At 35.9% G+C, this 22178-nt stretch overlaps 2 protein-coding genes, 1 long non-coding RNA gene and 2 pseudogenes across 3 annotated transcripts; 3 read left to right on the top strand and 2 right to left on the bottom strand.

The window, feature by feature from the left end:
* The first annotated feature begins 303 nt into the window (after positions 1-303).
* LOC120125916 lies at positions 304-1834 on the top strand (annotated as a pseudogene).
* Positions 1835-1889: 55 nt separating this feature from the next.
* Positions 1890-5282, bottom strand: LOC120125915 (zinc finger CCCH domain-containing protein 48-like). Its single transcript, XM_039144234.1, has 9 exons — positions 4609-5282; positions 4414-4509; positions 4198-4287; positions 3971-4072; positions 3603-3746; positions 3385-3504; positions 3228-3287; positions 2559-2656; positions 1890-2444 (listed from the first exon to the last, which is right to left on the bottom strand). Exons 1-9 carry the CDS (start codon positions 5038-5040, stop codon positions 2309-2311), a joined length of 1278 nt encoding a protein of 425 aa, XP_039000165.1. The 5' UTR covers positions 5041-5282; the 3' UTR covers positions 1890-2308.
* Positions 5283-10851: 5569 nt separating this feature from the next.
* LOC120125926 (putative two-component response regulator ARR21) lies at positions 10852-13915 on the top strand. Its single transcript, XM_039144244.1, has 9 exons — positions 10852-11012; positions 11183-11335; positions 11405-11815; positions 11926-12002; positions 12132-13130; positions 13221-13373; positions 13451-13561; positions 13663-13776; positions 13856-13915. The coding sequence occupies exons 1-9, from the start codon at positions 10856-10858 to the stop codon at positions 13913-13915; spliced, it is 2235 nt and encodes a 744-aa protein (XP_039000175.1). The 5' UTR covers positions 10852-10855.
* Positions 13916-15899: 1984 nt separating this feature from the next.
* On the top strand, positions 15900-18545 carry LOC120125919 (annotated as a pseudogene).
* LOC120125920 lies at positions 16487-21829 on the bottom strand. The gene is made up of 3 exons (XR_005516412.1): positions 21820-21829; positions 18629-18632; positions 16487-16623 (listed from the first exon to the last, which is right to left on the bottom strand). It is a non-coding gene; the product is annotated as an uncharacterized LOC120125920 (long non-coding RNA).
* Positions 21830-22178: the final 349 nt, after the last annotated feature.

The following is a 22178-nucleotide window of genomic DNA, read 5'->3' as shown; positions in this document are numbered from 1 at the left end:
TAATTTATTTTATTATTATAATATCAAAATAGAATTCGAATTATAAAATAATTATTATAATAACTCTAAAACAGATAAGAACTTGAGCTGTTGACGTAATGACAATTGACAAACTTATATTATTGGTACACGTGTTATCACCAATTTTTCAACGTGTGCTTATCCAGCCCTGATTACTTCCACACAAGCTACGGGACAAGAGATACCTCCAAATGTGTATCCATTACCCACCACCACGAATCTCTCTCCTGGTCGAGACTGACACACTCATCGCGTCAGTATGAGATATTTTTCTTCATCTAAAGCATTTTTAAGCTTCCATGGTGAACAAGTCCCAGTTTGTGTACGAGGAAAAAGAAGAAAAAAGGAAATGGGTAAAGGAGGAGAATCTCATGAAGAAAACATGGCTGCATGGCTTGTGGGCATCAACGCCCTCAAGATTCAGCCATTCAAGCTCCCTCCTCTTGGTATTGTTTTTCATTATGGTTTTATTATAACCCTTTTGTTCTTTTTGGTTCTTATATATTGATTGGTTGGTTACTTGTCTTTGTGTTCTGGGTAAAATATGTGTTTTAAGGACCCCATGATGTCAAAGTTGGGATGAAAGCTGTTGGCATCTGTGGAAGTGATGTTCACTTTCTCAATGTATCTTGTCTATCTGAATATAAAACTATGAGAAGTCGGAATGTTTATTATTAGTATTTGTTTGTAGACGTTGAGGCTTGCGGATTTCATAGTGAAAGAGCCGATGGTGATCGGGCATGAGTGTGCTGGGATCATCGAAGAGGTTGGGAGTGAAGTCAAGAATTTAGTGCCTGGTGACCGAGTGGCATTGGAAACAGGGATCAGCTGCTGGCGGTGCAATCCTTGCAAGGAAGGTCGATTCAATCTATGCGATGAGATGAAGTTCTTTGCCACTCCACCTGTCCATGGTTCTTATGTGTATGTTGGTTTTCAATGTAGGTGGTGCATCCTGCAGATCTGTGTTTCAAGTTGCCAGACAATCTGAGTTTGGAAGAAGGGGCTATGTGTGAGCCCTTGAGTGTAGCGGTTCATGCTTGTCGCCGAGCTGATATCGGTCCGAAACCAATGTGTTGATCATGGGGGCAGGACCTATTGGTCTAGTTACAATACTGGCAGCTCGTGCTTTCGGGGGACCTCGAATTGTCATTGTAGATGTGGATGAACATCGGCTATCTGTTGCTAAGGATCTCGGTGCCGATGGAGTTGTGAAAGTTTCAACTAGTATGCAGTTCATAACATAACAGCCTTGAAATTCGTTTCATTTCTAATCCTTTTCGGATCAATTCTGATTCCATTATATATCAAAGGACATACCTGAAGAAATCGAAAGGATAAGTAAAGCGATGGGAGCGGCAATCCATGTAAGCTTCGACTGTGCAGGCTTTAACAAAACGATGTCGACTGCTATGACCGCCACTCGAGCCGGTGGCAGGGTTTGCCTGGTCGGATTGGGACATAACGAGATGACCGTCCCACTCACTCCGGCTGCTGCAAGGCACTAATTTCAGTGATCTTTTTGCCATGTCATGTTCCTTCCAACACTCATTGGCCGATGGTCCAACTGCAGGGAGGTCGATATTATCGGAATACTCCGGTACAAGAACACTTGGCCTTTGTGCATTGAGCTTCTAAGAAGCTGGAAGATCGACGTGAAGCCTCCGATAACTCACAGTTTCGGGTTTTCTCAAGAGGAGGTTGAAGAAGCTTTCGAAACCAGTGTCCGTGGTGGCAATGCCATTAAGGTTATGTTTAACCTGTGACTTCAGCCAGATTAAACATACTACTTGTAAAATATGTATAATTCGAATAATTACAAATAAAATCAATCACTACTATGTATAACTGAATCAATAACGGGAACACTAGCATCTGCCTATTTATTTATTTGCTGATAACAATTTTCTCAGTTAATTCATGCTCTTAAAGAGTTTTAAATAACATAAAATGTCTCAAATACAGAACTCAAAATCTGCTAACTCAATTTTCCATCCCAAACTCCTGTAAAACTCCCCACTCAATTTGGCACATGACTACTAATCATTCTCGACGAATCGTATTCGTCGGTGATCAGGCTGCTGCACATTTTCTGTGTTATTTCTATGAACTTTATGGCACACAATAAGATGCTCAGTGCTAGTAAGCATTCCACCAGGAACGAAGAATTATTTTCTCCAAACCGTGATTGCTCCCGCAAGCTCGAAAACCTCCCCGGAAGGATGAGCAAAATGAAATAGTACCGCCATAAATACAGTCTGATGAATATGTTATAAAATGGTGCAAGGCATCAGGATGTGGCAACTGGTTCTGCCCATTTCCACACTTTAAAACCAGTTCCATCGCCGGTGAAAAACAGGCCACCAGGACCTACTTCAATGGCTTTAATCTCCTGATTAGCAAAAATTTTACCCCTCTCGGAAAACCTTGAATCATGAGGAAAGAAAAAAATGATATCCGCATAAGCAGCTTGAAAGGAAAGAAGAGGCGCAAAAACAAAATGTGCACTAAGCTAGATGCAAGTCTCTGTTAAACCGTACGAGGGCAGATCAAAGAGCCGAACGTAATTGCAGTTGCATGCGCACAGCAAGACAGGCTTTGATTCCAAGTCGGGCATTCCACGAAGATTAAGCACACCCTGGAAACAGAAGGCAACAGTTCAAGATTTAAAACATTTCAAAAGATCCTAGGAAACTAAATTGAAACACTGATAGAATTGGGACCATTTGGTTTGTGTTTCACTTGAAAATCTACCCGAAAATGCATCTAATACCAACTACCAGAATCATGATTTTTGTAAAACAACCCATGGGTGTCCAGATACGAGGGAAGGAGAAAAGCATCGGCTAGAACACAATTTGGTAAAATCAAAAAGCCTATCCAAACAACTCTGCCCTATAAGATACCTTAAAAAATGCAAATGCAGAGCATAAATTCTGTCCCCCAAACACACAAAGCAAAACTAAGTAGCATTTTGTTCCATCAATCATCTTCGCTTTCAATAACAACCCACCAGTGTCCCGGCCTCGATTCTTAGGTCATCGTCATCTCTAACAACAAACACAAACTAAAAGCAGAAGCCTATTGATGATCTCCTATAGTCTACATTGAGTTTTCCCTACTCCCATTATGTCCTCAAACCCCTTTCCCCTTGCAATTAATTGCATTAGATCAAAGTACAGCATGCATGCTATATTAATACAACATACATTTTCTTCGTTGTGAGTGTACGTTACTTCCAGGTTCCCATTCTCAGTAGCTACCCACACCTGCAAAAAGTAAATGAATAAATCCCAAAAAATACCTTTAATGCAAGGAAAATCTAACAAATAAAAATGATAAAAATAACCACAAAATAACACTAACCTTTATGGTTTTGTCCAATGAACAAGACAAAAGAAACTGATCCCAGCAAAGCAAGGACATTACAACATCATTATGCTCTGTCAGAGTCTGTATACACTGCAAAGTTTCAAGACTCCAGACCTGAAAAAAAACCAAACAACATGCTATTGATGGTGATTCGAAACCATTAAGTATCTCAATTAGCAATATCAAACAATTTTAACTTAAAACGATCTTACCTTTATAGAATGGTCCATGGAGCCCGAGTAGAGTCTATTAGCTCCAACGATTAACGATACAACAGGACGGGTATGACCCTTAAGTGATGCCACTGGTTCAAAGGCGTTTGTGACAGCATTAAATTTCCATACCAATATACCATCCTGCAGAAAATAGACAGTCTTTTAAAGATCAGAAACAAAGATCTAGAGCAATAAAGAGATATGGTCCGTGAAATAACATAAACAAGTTCCCAAGTGAGAGTCATCCAGCAAAAATTTCAATCGACTCCCAAAGATCCACGACTTTTATAAAAGCTCGGGGTTCATCTATTCTTTCAAGGAAAACAGTAATTCTATAATTTTTAAATGAGTATTAAAAACATTACCTGTGTGCCAGCGAAGAGCAAATCATTAAAGACAACCATAGCATGAACTTGCCCAGCAGGTCCACTAAGAGTAAGGTCTTGGTTAGTTTGGGTGTTCCATACCTGCAATATGATTGTTGTTGAGTTAAGACCGGTAATGGAGGAATAATCAACGTTCTTCCAAGTTTAAATCCAATAAAAATGTGAGAAAGAAGAAACAAACTGATAGAGATTTGCCTGAACTTTACTTTGACAGCATTTGGTAAGCCAACAAACAGCCAAGGACCTTCACTGATCATGCAACCAACTTCACCACCAAGATTAATCACACCCGTACACTACACAAAATGCCATACAAATAATCAGAATATATATACACACATATATAATTGACTTCCCCCCAAGATATAAAACCTAAATTAAAACAACCAAAATAAAAGGAAAAGGAACAAAGTTACACTAACCTGACCAGAGTTAGTATCCCAAGCCCTCAAAGTCTCATCTTTACTTACCGTGAAAAGCTTATCCATACCTACTGGCAACACAATTCCACTAACAAGCTGTTCGCAAAACAAACAAATCATCATTATCATTAGATTCAAATACTTTGATACTTCCAATAATTAACACCAGAAAAAAAATAAAAAAAAGGAGCTTACTTTCTGGTGCCCATCGAGGTGATTCAACATACTAAAACCTTCCCCAAAACTCCATGAATGTAAAAACTTACACTTATCTCCGTAACTACAGTTACCTCGCACCCAATAATTACATACTTTCTCCGTTTTTCTAACCACCTTATTAGCTCCCATTCTCCCCCAACTATTATGATGATGGTTATTTTGGAAGTTCGAGCCTCGTCTGGGGGGCTGACCCGAGAATCCGTAATCATCGGAGTACCGTTTGGGGGCACCCGATCCGTTATCGGTGGCGGCGGAGCCCGAAGGATGGGACGATTCGCTGTGCAAGAAAGGGCAAGGTAAACGGGTGCACTTACCGGCCCGCCAATGGAAACAGACTTTTTGGTTTTTGGAGGAGTCTGTTCCGGGCCGGTTGTAGACGCGCCTGTTGCCGCCGCCGTCTAAATCCATAATCGCTTAAAATTAGTGAGAGTAACGACGGATCGTATAGATGAAGCTTCAGTTTTAACCGAGTTTGGGAATAGGAAGTTGAAGAGAAAATATCCGTGGGAAATAATATGACCACGAAATAGATTGCCGGAATTGTGAATGAACTGAGTCCAATATTAACGGCGGATGATACACCGATCAGAAGGATGACGCAAAGAGTACGGTTTAGGGGTAGGAATATGCCTGCTGCCCGGCAGATCTCATTAATGTTCTAATTCTCAATGGTAAATAGTTATAGTTAGTAAGAAGATTTATATTTACGCAAGTAAAATACTTAATTGTTCTTTAAATAATTTTTTTAAAGTTTATATTGATTTTTTAAAAAATATCTTCCTATTTTATAATTTATGTTACTTTTATATTAAAATATATTTTAGAACTTAAAATTTAATTAAAATTAACTACATGAAAAATCACTTACTCATATTTTATTATTTTTTGTCATTGATTTCATTTTTTTAATGGAATGTCACTAATTTCAAAAATAATAAGATATGATCACTTTTGTTTTTATTTAATTAAGATATGATCACTCGAGTTAACTTTCGTTAACAGTAGTTAAATATTTTAATATAATTATACATTTGGTCTATGTTATTTATATATTCTTTTAATTTAATTATACTTTTAATAAATTAAAATAAATTTAATCCTCCAATCGAATGATGCCACATGTCATGCCACGTAGGGGTGAACGTTCGATTGAGCTGAGTCGACTAAAAACTGCGAGTTATTCGAGTTGATGAATCCTATTTTACAACTCGAAGTTGACTTGAAATTTTTTAAAGTCGATTCTAGTCAAAATTTCGAGTTTTTGTTTAAATTTAATTATAAATATTTATAATATGATATTATTTGATTCCAATTTAAATGATATTTTATAACCATATACAATACATGTGTACTTCTCCGTATTTTTTTTCATATGTGATATACATTTATGATACAGAGTCGAGGGACTCAACTAAAACTTGAAAATCAATCCACTAATTGCTAAAATTTTCGAGTTATTCGAGTTGTATGTTACAACTCGATTTGAACTTGAAATTTTTTCGAGTCGAATTTTGCTCACCCCTAAAGCCACATGTCACTATTCAATTGGAGAATTAACTTTATTTTAATTTAATATATCTATTTTCACTAATCAAAGCGTGACATGTAACCCCTTTGTTTGAAGGAAAACAAATGAAAGCAAATTGAGAGAATATTTTATTTAAAAGTATTTTATTTTTATTTTTATTTAAAAAATATATTTTATGTTAAAATTTATTTAAAAATATGATTAAATTGAAAGAATATGTAAATAACAAGGATCATATGTGTGATTATACCAACTATCACGTCACATATCATATCCTATTAATTGTTAACTGCATTTAACCCATGATGAGCACGTCTTAATTAAATAAAAACGAAAGTGACCACATCATAATTAAAAAAAACGAAAGTGATTATATCTTATGTTTTTGAAATCAGTGACCAAAAGCGGACAAAACATTAATATAAGTGATTTTTTATATAGTTAACTCTTTAATTAAATACAAGAGTGAGAAAGATCTTTCAATTTCAAAAAAAAAAATTATCGTTAATTACGAATTTAGTACATAAACTATTTATTTTGATTTGTTTTAATATCTAAACTTTTAAATTTTCAAAATCATACCTAAATTTAGTTTTTGTTTCATTTTAGTACCTCGTTCAAAATTTAACGTTAAGTTTTTAAAAAATTGAAAGTTTAGGTACTAAAACGAACCAAAACTGATAGTTTAAGTACTAAACGTGTTAAGCTTTTAACGGCGGGGGTACTAAAATGAAATGAAAACCAAACGTTAGGTACGATTTTGAAAAAATTAAAAGTTTAAGTACTAAAACAGACTAAAACTAATAGTTTATGTACTAAGACGGACTAAAACTAATAGTTCAATTCAGATCGACTCAAAATTTCATCAACTTGATTCAAAAAAATTTCAAATAAAGTTCAAACGATAATATAATATGATACTTATAAATTTGATTAACTCAAGTATTTTTCATTCAACTTGACTCGATTGAATATTCGCCTCTAGTTAGATTAACGAGCGAGGATCAATCTCTTGATTCAAAATAAATAATGAAATTATATTGTATTCGAACCGAATTAGTAAATAAAGTTGGAATAAAACCAACCACGTCTTATGAACTAACTATAAAGCAGATTGTGCCTCTAATGGCACGTATATCTTCACATAAGCTTCATCTTTAACAGTTTCAAGAAGAGTACACAAGTCACCAACCGCAAAAACTACTACTGCAGTTCGTTATAATAGTTACCATGTCTGAAATAACAAAGTCACTAGCTTCACAACATAGCCATTAGGTTAATATTATAACACATCAGATCGTTTGGTCTGGGGATTTGCTTTTTTAGGTGATGGGTTATTGTTGCTTTTTTGGGAGCTGAACCTAAAGTGCTTGATTATAATCTGATTGTTTCAAATTCTTTTGCAGATCCAGGCAATCTAATAGAGCTAAGATGAGTTTTCAGGTGTGCATTTAAGATTATGGTGTTCTGGGTTTTGATGTAGTCTTGTCATGATTTCTGGTACCGTGTTCTTCGAGGCAAGATTTGCTGTCAAAGTTCAACAACTACCCATGAAAGTCTTATGTTTAAGGAGTCCTGATCTCGAGTGTGGATCACCACATTAACCTCGTAAATTGTCAGGTCAGCACTGTAACGGTCAAACGACGAAAAAGATTAGTTAAATAGTCCTATTAAGTTTGTTTTTTAAGTTGGAGAATCACATTGAAAGAAAAAATAATATGAGGGCTACATTGATTTTCTCTCTCAAAAGTATATGAACCTTTAATGATTTTTTTGGCTAAAAATACATTAGGGTCTAAATTGTATGTAATTATATATTTTTTTAAAGTAATCTAGGACGATTATAATTACAATGTGTATAAATCAGGTTGGATTGCATTCGATTTTTGGGTAATAAATCAGGTGCACTTGGGCTGGATGTTTGTTTAGGTTATATCTAGTATAGGTTTAATTTGGGCTAATTTAGGGTTAAGACTAGACTTATATTAGGATTAGGCGTGGAGTTTAATTTTTTTTGGGGTTTGGGCTTAGAATTAAACTTAGAGTTTAGTTTTGGGTTTTTTGGCCCATTAGGGCAATCGAGTTTTTTATTTAGCCCATTAAGACACCTGGTTTTTTATTTTGGAGAATACGTATTCACTACGGTGTTCAACGAACTCGTCACATCGAGGTGACGAGTTTCCCAAATAATATATTTTTATTTAAACTCGTCACGTCAAGATGACGAGTTTTCCCAAATAATATTTTTTTATTCAAGCTTGTCACGTAGAGGTGACGAGTTCCAATAAAATATAATTCTTTATTAAATTTTATCACATCAAAGTAAAAGCTTTAAAGAAAAATGTATTTTTTATTAGAACTCGTCACTTCGACGTGACGAGTTTCGTAACACTATAACAAATATGGTAGATCCCAAAATAAAATTCAATATGCCCTATTGGGCTAAATAAAAAATCTCTCAGCTCTATTGGGCCAAATTTGCCTTAGTTTTGTTTAGGTTCACTTTTAATCCGATGGATGGGAACCAAACAAAACTACCAGTGTCTACAGTTTTCCTTTGAGCCGAACACATCTCACTGTCTCTAAGAAAACAGCTACGTTGTTTTGTTTAGTAGAATCAAAAGTGAAACAGTGGACACTAAAACAACTAATGTAATTAAACTGATGTAATGATGAATTAATTCAACTCATTTCTCATTAATTACTGAGAAGCCAAGAATTGCCACTTCATCTTTGACCCCCTTCCTGGGTTAAAAATTTAATTCTCTGTTAAGTCAAAGAGATAAGCACTAAGAATCTCTGATTAATCAGTTTCAACAGAACTGGTTTCGCAAACTGTGGGCAGAGACCATAGTATTCATGTTCTTACCATTTCACTTCTGCTCTGTCTTTTTATTCATTAAGAATTGCTGTTTTATTGTGTCAAATTCGGTCTTTGTCTACGATCCGAGCCGCTTCCGTGGTAAATGAATTGTTATTCCTTGAGGATTCGGATTCGAGCACTATAAATACCGGTGTATGCATTCAATATCGAAATGTTGAGAGTTATATTTAAACAAATATTGACTTATATTTACCCAGATTAATAAAAAAAACTTATTTTTTGAAAAAAAATTACATATGTTTTAAGGGAATCAAGAGGTTAATAAATGGAGTAATTAATATAAAATGAATTCAAGGGAATAATTTTACTTTATTAATGATAAACATGAGATTAATTCACATTTAATAGAGTGGGTTTTCCTTTTTCTTTTTGACTACTATGTAGAAGTGAGACCCAGTAAAAAGTCATCCAAACTGGCCTATACAAGTGGAAATTTTGAGTTCATGCATGCAATTGTGAGTTGTAACGTAAAGTTTAAATATGTAGTCTAAATTTATTCCAATTATATATATTTAGGAGAAAATAAATAGTCAATTTACCTTATTAGTTAAACGAATTGTTGTTATTCCTAGAAGTCATAGATTCAAACACCAACAAATGCAGCATGGTGATTGAGCGTTCATTGTCCAATGTCTATGCTAGCTTCACCATTGTAACGATATTTGAAAATAAAATCAAAAGCTTGCACCAAATCAAAAGAGTAACGCCAAACAAAATAATACATTGCATGTTAATAATACTGTTATTTTATATCGATAAAAGGATAATGTGTCACACTAATTATTTTATAGACTAGTCAAGTCAGTTGGTAGAGCACAAGGTTCTTAACCTTGAAGTCGTGGGATCGAGTCCCACGGAGGGCATTTCATAATTCGGAGGTCTTCTACGGAAGTTGCTCTCAACCTGGTGTTGGGGGCAGCCTATTATCTTACCTCACTCTTACCCCCATTATATATGGGAACAAGGGACATCCATTTATGATCATTTTATCGTTAAATATCGTTTTTGAGTCGTTAAACAATAATATTATCCACGTGCCGAGCGAAAAATGTATATATGTTCCACGTGGAAAACATTAAGATAAAACACGATCGTTGTATTGTTAAATACCGTTATTTTAGATAAACTTGTGTTCCATGTCGGCAATATCGAAGATATTGTCGTTTATATCGTTAAACACCATTAATTTAAACTCTTAGAAGAGAAACAAGCTCTAAGTCAACATGATCGTTTTTTAAACATAAGATAAGATGCTACATGTAAATTTTCTTTTTTTTATTTTATTTTCCATTTATGCTTTACTATCTACATTTGAAGTTCATGGCTAATCATTATAATAATAATATTTTTAAAATTGGACCATGTTATGATGAGGACGAAAACATTCCCAAAACGGGAAATAGGTTGAATCAAAGGAAGAGGGATTGAACATAAAGATTGACAAATCTTTTACACACAACATTTCCTAGTAGGAGTGTTATTTTTGGTAAATTTCATTTAATTTGGATTATACATTGGATTTTCCTCATAAATTTGTGTAAAAATACAGGGGGCGAGTCTCAATGTTGTTGTTTTTCTTCATAATTTCATGTTCAAATAATATTCAAAACTGCTGATTTAAACCGAGTTTGCACAGGAAAAATATAAATAAAAAGGAATTTGCCTCAGTGTGTAGACCCAGTTCACTTGCCATCTGTATCACCAAATCTGCAGCCACGCATTTACTTGGTTCTGGTTCTTACGGTATAAATAACTGTTGCCATTGCTGCTGAAGATCAAACAAAGCAAAAGAGAAGAAGAAGAAGAAGAAGATGAGTTCTGTTGAGAAACTGAGTGGAAGAGAGTTTTCAAACCCTATGAGTTTTGCAGGAAACCCTCCTCTTTTGAAAATCACAATCTTGGTGGTTGATGATGATTCCACTTGTCTGGCAATCGTCTCCGCCATGTTGAGAGGTTTTCGTTATGAAGGTATATATATCTGTATTGTAGCCTTTATCCACCATTGTTTTCTCTTCTTAAAATGGTGCTTTCAGCATCTTTTTGCTTAGGGTTTTTTTAAAGAAAGAAAAGTTGAAATATCTGTGAATCTTCTTCGTTTTCAGTGTAAACTCTTGAGTTTTTATCATTGTATGTTTCAGTTACAAGTGTTAAGAACCCCATGGCTGCATTGTCTGTTCTTCGTGCAAATCCAAGCAATTTCGACCTAGTGGTCACTGACCTCCATATGCCCGGAATGAATGGGATCGAACTCCAAAGAATAATAAAGCGAGAATTCAAACTCCCCGTCATCAGTAAGTACCATCTTTCTTTTTCCTTCTACCAGTTTTTAAAGAGTCAAACTAACACTTGAATGTATGCAGTAATGTCCTCGGATGACAGTGAAAGAGTGATGTTGGAAAGCTTAGCGGAAGGAGCTGTGTTTTTCATAGTGAAACCTGTGCACCCTGATGGCCTCAAGAATGTATGGCAATATGCCGTTGCTGCCAAGAAAGGTAAATCAGTGGATGTGGAGGAAACCGATGGAGACTCCTCATCGTTGTCGGCCGGAAAACTATCCCTAATCAACATGAGACGATTGCCATCTCCCTCGAACGATGAAAGGGATGATGATGGTAAAAGATGTTCCAAAAGAAAGGAACCGGGAAAGGACAAGGATGGAAAAGACGATGACAGTAACCCTAAACCCAAAAAGCCTAGAAAGGCCAAGGTGGTCTGGACAAATACACTCCACAACCAGTTCTTAGATGCCTTGCGAGATATTGGCCTTGAAAGTATGTATATATATATATAAAAAAATCATAATTTTTATTTTAAAATGGCTAGCTAACTGATGCTAATTTCTTCTTCTTCTTCTTCTTCTTTTCATAATTAACTCAAGCAGAAGCTGTCCCAAAGAAGATTCTCGAGCATATGAACGTCCAGGGCTTAACCCGAGAAAATGTGGCCAGTCATTTACAGGTTCAGTCTAATCTCTTTACATGTTCAATCTAAAGAATAAATCTTAAGACTATTTTGTTGAAGATTTTTGAACAAACTATTTCCCTTACAAATTCTAAAGTATTTTATTGGCTCGTGTAAATGTTGCAGAAGTATCGGATTTTCTTAAAGCGAGTTGCAGAGAGGGCTTGTTTTTCATCGAAGGCCTTGTTCGACAGGTTCCTCAAGTCCACTTTTGCAACTGGCCATCCATTGCTGATGGAAACTGCTCAAGAATACGTGCGAATGCAAGAACTTCAACGATTGAGGAGCTCCGCCCACTATCCTGGTTATGGGAGGAGCTATTCGCCTCATAATGCTACTAGGTATGGAAATGGAACCTTGGGCTATGGTAATCATGGTGCTTCAAGCAGCAACTCGGCACTTCATCCATATGGCTATGGACAATCCCGTTTGTTGGCTCATCAAGCTAACAGGCCACTGCTCTCCAGGAACCTGATGAATCCACCCTACCTGGGAAATCAACTGGGATATGGGAATGGATCGAATTTGTCACTCGACGGTAGGTACTCTAGTGGCCTGATGAATGGTGCAAACTCGGTGCAATCTTACCCGCAGCAGATTCAAGCAAGGCCTGGTTTTTACGATCCTGGTTCCTCATCACAGTTTAGGTTTGGCTCACCTGGTCTTCACTCTTCGAGTTCGACACTTGGCAACGGGATCTTCGGAAGCATGAATGGTTCCCACCGCACTAACCTGAATCCCGGTTACGCCGGTAATAATAATAGCTACGCTGGGATTGGCTTGAATACTGATGGACTTAGCGGTGGCTATGGTTCAATGAATGGTGTTTTCAATGAGAATATGAATGTTGCACCCATGGAGAATCAATCTTTTGATTATCTGGTTCGAGGAGAGATCCCTTCCTCGGGATTACATGGAACAAACCAAGTTCCACCAGCCTTTACTGCATCGAACCAACAAGCAAACACCTCGATGCTATCAGCTCTCGACTATCAAGGAGTGAGTGATTATAATCCTGGCCAGCCGCTGAATAATGGTTTTGATCTACAACTTGGCGATGACGATTACCTTAACGAACTCAGCGACCTAATTCTAGGGTCGAACAAGTATCAATTCTCTAACCAGGTACCGCATTTCTATTCTACTGATTGAGTAGTGAATTGGTTTTATTTATTGATCTTCTTCTCGAAACAAATTGTTTTTTTATTGGTGCAGCAACAAGCCGATAATGGCGGCGCCGATGATCCTAAATTTTCTTTCGGCTCGTTGTTCCCGGGAATCTACCCATCGCTGGATGAACTTCTGAACTCCGACTTCGACGAGTTCCAGGAAGATAACGCTGCCTGGAACGAACAAGACCTTGACCAGGCAAGTGCATTATTTTAAGTCGGTTTGAATCTCCCCATTACTACAACCTTCTGTTAACAATATTGATGCCACTGTAGGTTCAAAGTGCTTTTGAAGAGCTGATCAACCCCAACACTGCTTCTTCCGGCAGCGATGCAAACCCTTCCGACGAATCCGATCCAACCAATCTCACCGGAAACACTAATCAGGCAAAATTTAATTTCCAAATCTCCATTTTCTTTGTTATATATAGCACAAATGATCACACTCTAACATAATCACATTCATCTGTTGTAATGTATATATATAGCAGCAGCTAAGCGAGGGAGATGAACAAGCGATTGACCCTGACCTACTCATCGGCTTATTCCAAGTGAACGATGATGCCCCACCTGCTGCTGAAGATGCTTCATCAAACCATCAGGCATGTCATCATCATCACTCAAGCCTATTTACTATAACATTCATTTCTTCATCAACTTCTTCCCTTCTTATTGTTGCAGGATTCCGAAGAAGAAGCTTTCGTGGCTTCCTTGTTGAATTTCGACGGTCAGTTCGAGTGACGCCGTTGCTTCAAGACATCTGAATCCAGTCATGAACAAGAAGCCGCTCCAATAAACTAACTAATCAATGGCATGCATATGATTATATATATAGTTTATGCATGACTTACATATAATATATAGTTTAAGTTTGAATAATAATCCCAAGAAACTTGAGACTTGGGTCTGCAGTGTGTTTTATTTTGATTTATGTAATGTTGTACATGTGTGTGTGCTTGGTTTAGAACTGAGCATTATCTTTATTGTAAATAAATAAATAACTTGAATTTGCTATCTTAATTTGTTCTATATATATTTTGCAAATTTATATGTTTATTAATTGAAAAAAACTTTTTATTTCAATTTTTTAAAAATATATGAGTTAATTGCATTGTATGTCCCTAAACTATGACCCTCATTTCAAATTAGTCCTTAAACTTTTAAACATTCCAATTTCATTCTCTGATTCTTGTTCTAAATCAGTCCTTAAACTTTTGAACATTCTAATTCATCCCAAAACTATGAATATTTTTCTAAATTGGTCCCTAAAATTTTAGATATTCCAATTTCATCCCTAGATTCATCCAAATAAGTAATCTAATTCAACCATAGTTTAACCTAATTTTCTTTTTTCTTTTTTCAAACATATAATAATATAACTTGGCCTAATCATTTTATTAACAAGAGATGTGATTAGTATATGTATAATTTAGGATAAAATTGAAATATTTAAAAATGTTGGGGACCAATTTAGAATGAATAAAATAGTTTGGGGATGAAATGAAATGTTAAAAGTTTAATGACTAATTTAGAATAAAAGTCATAGTTTAAGGATGAGATTGAAATGTTTAAGAGTTTAGGGACCAATTTAAAATTAGGATCAAAGATGAGAGATGTATAATGTAATTAACTCGATATATATATATATATATATATATATATATATATATATATATATATATATATATATATAATAAGTTTAATTCTTCAGACTCCGTCTTAATCAATCAATGAATAAAATAGTAATGATTATATTAAAAATTACACGTATTGTATTAAATATTTTATCAAAGTTAATGGGTAGTTTTGAAAATTATTCCTAATTAAAATGAAATATTGAATAGTATAGGGATCAAATTAGAATTTGATTAGTATATAAAGACCATTTCGTCAATTTCTCAAAATTGTGGACTCGAGATAAACGAACGACATTTTCACCTTCTACTTACCGACTCACGAGCTCATTTCGTGAAAATATCGCAAGGCTCCTTCACTAGGGTTCTCGACTTTCCCTGATTTTTTTCTTTCTTTCTAGAATCATTATTGCAGAAGGTAATTTCGTACTCTAACCATCGTTTCTGTGTTCAAATTCTATTTAATTATAATTTTTGGAGCCGTCTGATTTATTTTCCATGAAAATGATGGGAAAATTAGTATTTATGATTTCTTTAATTTAATTTGTTCAGATCCAGTTATTTATCTCACCTTATTTGTTGCCTTAGCATCTAAGAGGAGGTTTTAGCACAGATCTATGATTTGTATATTTTTATTGTGATTTGGTTGTTGTCTGGTTTCATTTTTTCTTGATGTAGATCCAGTAGCTGTAATTTTGATTTTTGCTCCCCTTCTTTTCGAAGACCTCGAAAACATCATGCACTAGGCTGCGGTTGATAATTTTCTTTTTATTGTGTGATGGATCAAAATATAAATAATGAGAGATGTAATTCATTTAGAGAAAGTCTCTTCTTCTGGTGTCTGTTTATGGAATGACCTCAGTTCTATATTTCAAATAGTTGGGAAGATCCCCTTGTCTTGTCAGTTATCTTGTGTTTGCTCTCTATTAGTTTACTAAATAACTTTTAAATATTTGTTGACGCTGCTTCCTTGCTCATTCTGTTTTGTTCATGTTAAGAGTGCATTACTACTTGATAGTTAACGCTCTAGTTTTGACTTGTTCTTTCATAAATTTGTTTGTGCTTGTATACATGTATGTGTTTTGTGTGTGAAATACTGATGGGATATTGTCATCTCTTCTGCTCAGGCAACATGAGACCCATTTTCTGTGGAAATTTTGAGTATGATGCACGCCAGTCTGATTTGGAACGTCTCTTCACAAAATTTGGGAGAGTTGAAAGAGTAGACATGAAGTCCGGTGAGTATTATTTCTCATTATTGGCAATTGGTTCCATGTGAGAATCGTGAGCATCATTTCCTGCTCCCTTTTCTATACTATTTTTCTCATGCTATTGGTGTTATTTAGTTGGATGCGTTGGTTATAAAGGTGTCAAAACTCGAAAGTATTTTGACCTTAAAAAGTTGTTTTCTTATTAATTATATCACAGTTAAAATCTATTCCACATGGTTTTTAGTTTCAATGTATAAATGAAACCAAGCTTTTTTTGTGTGTGTGTATGTGCTGAACTTGAATTTTGCAAGTGTAATCTTGGTACTCTATTAAAAAACTAGTTAATTTGAATGCTTAATAGAAGGATAACACGCATTAATTGTAAATGCTTGTAAAAGTTAGAATATAGAGCAATACGTATGCACATTTCACGGTGAGATAAAGTTCATGCTGCAATGAGATAAAAGTATCATACTTCCAGAGAATTAAGGTGTTGGTCCCTATCATGATGGTTGCACAGCAGTATGACCTCATATTACACGATTCAGCAACATCAATCATCCTTCGTTGAGTTTTACTGGGGGTCCAGGATGTTTAAGGAAAACTATTTTAAAAAAACTAAGCCCCCATACTCAACATTTTCTTTGGCGTAGGATTTTCTTGGGATCTAATGGAGGAGCTCCTCAGAGTTCTGTTTCATGCATGTGACAAGGTTCCTCTTCTTTCTTTCAAGAAGAGTCACTCTAATCCGCAATGCCATGGATCATCATTCATCCATCATTTTCCTCAGGGCATTTTTTTCATTTCATTCCTCATGACTTTTTCCCAGCCCTCAAATTCAGACATGTTTCAAGGTAGAAACATTATTGACCTCATGGCAGAGGCTGTAGAAAATATGGAGAAGGCACACTAATTCCTTGACCTACCTGAGATCCATTTTTGGATTCTTTCTCCTTAACATCACTTAGTTCATTACACAAGGTATGTTACTACTTTCATTGGTCTTAGTTTATAGATTGTTGGGAGCTTACCAAAATGTAGTCGTAGGGCATCATTTTAGGTGGTTTGTTTATTGCCGGAGAGTAAACACCAACTGAGAAGATTCCTTCGGTGGGAGGATTTGTCCCATCTTAGTTTATCATTTTCCAACATTGTCAAACTCCTAATGAGTCCCAACTTTTTTCTGGTATGTAGGATTTGCTTTCATCTATATGAAAGAAGAGATAGATGTTGAAGATGCTATCCGAGGACTTGATCGAACAGAATTTGGTCACAAAGGATGTAGGCTTCGTGTTGAATGGACAAAGGTAATGATTTGACATCGTTGTTTTTTGGCAAAAATCATTAAACTGCTTTTTTTTGCATTATCATCTTAGTAAATTCCTTTCTACATTTTGTTCTAGCATGAGCGAGGTGTTAGAAGGCCTGAGGGTGGTGGAGGTGGTTCAAGAAGATCTGTAGCCAATACAAGACCTTCGAAGACTCTATTTGTCATCAATTTTGATCCATATCACACTCGAACTAGGGATTTGGAAAGGCACTTTGAGTCGTATGGAAAGATAGTAAATGTAAGGATCAGAAGGAATTTTGCATTTGTACAATATGATTCCCTGGATGATGTCATCAGAGCATTAGAGGCTACAAATATGAGGTAGGTCGCCTGCCTCCCAAGAAGAATTGCCAATTATTCACTCCTTTATTTAAAAGATATTCAGTAAATTTTATTATTTTTCCTTAACCATGGTCTCTTATCTATTTGTATCAAGCTGATGGATAGAGTGATTTCGGTAGAGTATGCAGTTCGAGATGACGATGATCGTCGAAATGGTTATACTGAAACTCGTGGTAGGTCACCTGAGAGAGGTCGTGATAGATGGCGATCTTCAAGTCCTAACCGAAGAGAGAGGGGTAACCCTGATTATGGTCGTGGCTCTAGTTGTAGTCCATATAGGAAGAAGAGGGAGAGCCCTGATTATGGTCGTGGCCACAGTCTAAGTCACCATAAGAGAGATAGAGGTACTCCTGAGCATGGCCATATCACCAGCCGTAGTCCTCCCCGAAGAGAGAGGGCTGGTTCGAACCATGCTTGTGGGTCCAGTCGTAGTCCTCCCCGAAGAGAGAGGGCTGGCTTGGACCATACTCGTGGCTCCAGTCGAAGTCCGTACAGGAAAGAGAGGGCTAGCCCTGAGAATAACCGAGGCCCTAGCCTTAGCCCATATATGAGAGAGAAGCAAAGTGCTGAAAATGATGGTAGCCCCCTAGTCGCAGTCCTTATAGAAGAGAAAGGCCCACTGCCGACAATGGTCGTGGAGTTGACCATAGCCCATATGGAAGAGAGAGAACTAGCCTAGAGAATGGCCGTGGTCCCAACCCAAGTTCTGTACCAGAAAGAATAACCAGCCCCTATGATGGTGAAGATGAAAGCCCAGTCAATGAGAGATATCGCAGGTCTGTATCGTCATGATCAGTGAGTTTTGCTTTATCTTTTGTGGTTCTTGACTTCTTACTTTGGAGATTTGATTTCACTTCATAATTTTTTTCCATTTAAACTGCAATCAATCACATTTTTCTTTGTGGCAGAACTCATTTGGAAAACATTGTTTGGTGACAAAACTGTTTTATGCAATTACATTTAGAGAGTTGGATTCTGACCTTTTTCTGTAGTGCATGGTTTTAAAAAAGACTAGATTTCCTTCTAGTTTAGGTGCAATGAATGTAGCCTGTTTACTTCAAACGCCAAACTCGTTTCATTTCATCGGTTATGTTTGATTTCGTCCCCGGCTTATAATTTAGAATTTCATCTGTTAGCCTGATTAGGGAGCTCTTAAGATCTCATCTGAATATACGGCAATGAGGCTGGTTGTAGCACAGGGTCGCTGGTGTGGTCTTGATCAGAGGCTGAGTGCCAATGGTCCCGCGAGGCATTGGAATCTCCCTTAAATCACCTCACCAGCAGCTTTTAAAGAAAGAAAGATCTTTGATTTGAAGTGGATCTAAATGATACCCACTTTGGACCCATACACGCGTTGGATTTGGTTCCATTTCATTTTGCACCAATCAATGTTTTAGGCTGAAACCTGAGATGCCACTACTAAAAAAGCAGAGTACCCCTCTCGTAAGAGCGCCTACAGAAGTGCACAAATGACAAAAGCTTTTTCATAGAGAGCAGAGAGCATTACTATGTCTGTGCTAATTCCTACACTATCTTTTTATGGAGAACACTTGAAGATAAAGCAGTGTCTGTTGTCACTGAATCTTATGGTGTCTTTTGTTCCCCTCTTACCCCATCAACCCACTCTCCTTTGGTTTCACTCTTTCTCCCTCTTCTGTCGCTTTCGAATATAATCTTTGCAAATATGATCCTTTTTGCATGAACCAAGCGATCCCGGTGGTAAATGAATTGTTATTCATTAAGATCTCGGGTTCGAACACCGGTGTTAACTGAATTGTTGTTATTCATTGAGATTTTGGGTTTGAGCACCAGAATACAAAAGGTGTATGTTAAATGTTAAATTATTGAGAGTGTTCTTTGAACAAATAGTACATTATATTTATCTCAAATTAATAAAAAAATATTATTTAAATACGAAAATCATACATATGTTTTTAGTTTGTATTTAATATAATATTTTATATAGGTGGAGCATCTCCTTTCTTCGCTTACAGAGTCTCAAACCTTGACCAAAGTGATCAATGAAAAAGCATCAAACCATTGAGTACAAGGGAAGAACAAGTCTAATACTGCCTCTTAGGTACGTACCTAAAGAGTGAAACTGTTGACTAAAGAAAATATCTTTATATATATATATATATATATATATATATATATATATGAATATGATATATCCTAACAAATATGATATGAATGTGACATCTTTCTTGTTACCTTTTGCTATAAAAAAAACAGAGCAGAGGATAAAACACACCATACGAGCATAGTGCCTTTTACATTACTTTTCAAAGGAGATTGTAGGCTAGCTCCCAAATGAAGACAAGTCCTCTCAATATCAACATTAAAACTTGAATAGATTGCTTTTATTATTTTTCAAATATTTACTTCACTTTGCACAAAACCATTGAAAGTTGAAAAAACATCCGGCCCATCTCTCTTTCAAACAACTGATTGGAAAAAGAAGAAACCATTTAAACCCTAATCCTTAATTTACTAAACAGTAGTGAGTAGCAATGAATGGTGTGTCTCACGTTGGGAGCAGACGCCAAATGGGAATGTGGGTTTTAACATAGAAAGAAAGCTAACCTAACAAAGCAAAACATTGGCCTACAAAGATCACCATATCAACCGATAATCAATTGGTCTAGTGTGATGTGACATTAGATGTTTTAAACAAGATAAGGGGTTTGAATCCTGACGTTCATGTATGAGCAAATTGAATTAGAATGATTGCCCCCATAATGAGCCTTTGCAAAGTTCAGTTTAGACTAATCGCTCAATAGATCTTATATCAACGATTAATTAAAAAAATCACCATATCAAATGGGAATGTGTATCTCGGTTTATATTTTATTCTGATTTAAATTTTGTTGTGCATTGTCTAGATTTAGATCAGTATACCAAATGGTATATTAACCCTATATAATTCTCTTCTTTTGCCAATGGGGTATATTAACCCTAGATAGTTCCCTTGTAGATGGTAAAAGTTTTAAGAATTCTTTTCACATTATAATGGAGAGAGGTCAAACAAAATCTTCAATACTACTTATCATTTAAATATAATTTAATAAATCTAGTGACGAGAAAGAGAAAATTAGTGAAGAAAAATTATTTGACACAAAAATACTATTCAAAATTTAACGTTAATTATTTTTGGGAAATTAAAAGTTTAGGTGAAAAACATATCAAAACCGATAGTTTATGTTTCAAACACATTAAGTTTTCAATAATCTGATACTAAAATAAAACAAAAAGTAAACGTTTGATCTAATTTTTTTAAAAAAATGAAAGTTCAGGTAGTAAAACGAATCAAAATTAATAGTTTAGATACTAAATACGTAGTTTACACTATTAAATTTTAGAGTCAGAATCAGGGAAGAAAAAACTGACCCGTGGCCATACCAACTAGAAATGGAGAATAGTCATTAGGTAAACAAGGGTTTAAAACTCTAGAGGCTAGTACCTTTTCAATTAACAAAGTCTACAAATATAAAAATGTTTGCCACCATCAAAAGGAGGGCAGTACACAAACTCGGAAATGAGTTCAACAACAATAGAATACAGCTGAAATAGCAGGTTTTTAACTATAATCATGGAAGCCCCATTTTATTTTTATGGTGAACTTAATGGCAGATGGAAGAGAAAAAAGAAGATTGCTCGAGAAAATCTAAGCACAGGAAGAATAAGCAGACCCAAAGCACGTTCACACAGGAAAAAGAAGAAGAAGAAAACAGGGACGTAGCGTACTGCTTAGTCGAAGAGTTCCCAAGGGAACTTGGGCGAGGCTGAATTGTTGGCCGCTGGCGTGGATGTAGATGTCGAGGAGACTGGTATCAATGCCGGGAATGAATCGAATGTCTCCCATTTCGTGGTGACTACAACCGACCCCAATGCCGATTGCTACTGCTGCAGCTGCTGTTGGTATTGTTGGTGGATTGGCAAGTGGGCAACTGAGTTGCTCGATTTCTGCTCTTGCATTGGTGCTAATTTTTGTCCCCTCGATTGCTGCTCTCGTATTGGAGCTAGTTTTCGTGCATTCGAATGCTTATTTCGATTCTGCATTTCAGTTTGGCCTCCACTGGTGTTAGGCGTAGCGTTTTTTATCTTCAACATATCCAATGTCTCAACATATTTTTGAACTCTTAGCATCTCCACCAGCCATAATCCGACTGGATTATTGGGCTAAATTTACCAGAATATTTTTCAATTATGGATCTCCATAAATGTTTAGGATTCGTGGTTATTCGTTTTGGTTTTTTTTATTTTTTAAGACTTTGGGCTTTTATCTTGGGCTGCTTGCATGTTTGGGGTTTACTGTATGCTCTAGCCTGTGCCCAGCATGCCATAGTATGAAGCCCGGGTAAAATTGGCCCAATAAACTAAGCAGGTAAAAAGATTAACACATTAGGTCAACCAAAATTTTAATTTAAAATTTACGATAAATGTTACAGTATAGAGAAAACTGATTACGTTTATATAATGTATTT

The sequence above is a fragment of the Hibiscus syriacus genome, unplaced genomic scaffold (assembly GCF_006381635.1).
Source record: "Hibiscus syriacus cultivar Baekdansim isolate YM2019G1 unplaced genomic scaffold, ASM638163v2 tig00110447_pilon, whole genome shotgun sequence".
NCBI classification, from domain to species: Eukaryota; Viridiplantae; Streptophyta; class Magnoliopsida; order Malvales; family Malvaceae; genus Hibiscus; species Hibiscus syriacus.
The sequence above is the reverse complement of the archived record's forward strand: the minus strand, read 5'-3'. Positions and strand labels throughout refer to the sequence as shown.

Excerpts from the sequence above, each read along its gene's own strand:
- LOC120125926 (XM_039144244.1), top strand. The coding sequence starts at position 10,856 with ATGAGTTCTGTTGAGAAACTGAGTGGAAGAGAGTTTTCAAACCCTATG. Across the intron at positions 13,374-13,450 it reads ACGAACAAGACCTTGACCAG|GTTCAAAGTGCTTTTGAAGA; the intron begins GCAAGTGCATTA and ends ATGCCACTGTAG. Across the intron at positions 13,562-13,662 it reads TCACCGGAAACACTAATCAG|CAGCAGCTAAGCGAGGGAGA; the intron begins GCAAAATTTAAT and ends GTATATATATAG.
- LOC120125915 (XM_039144234.1), bottom strand. The coding sequence starts at position 5,040 with ATGGATTTAGACGGCGGCGGCAACAGGCGCGTCTACAACCGGCCCGGA. Across the intron at positions 3,505-3,602 it reads CCATGGACCATTCTATAAAG|GTCTGGAGTCTTGAAACTTT; the intron begins GTAAGATCGTTT and ends GTTTTTTTTCAG. Across the intron at positions 2,657-3,227 it reads ACACTCACAACGAAGAAAAT|GGTGTGCTTAATCTTCGTGG; the intron begins GTATGTTGTATT and ends TTCTGTTTCCAG.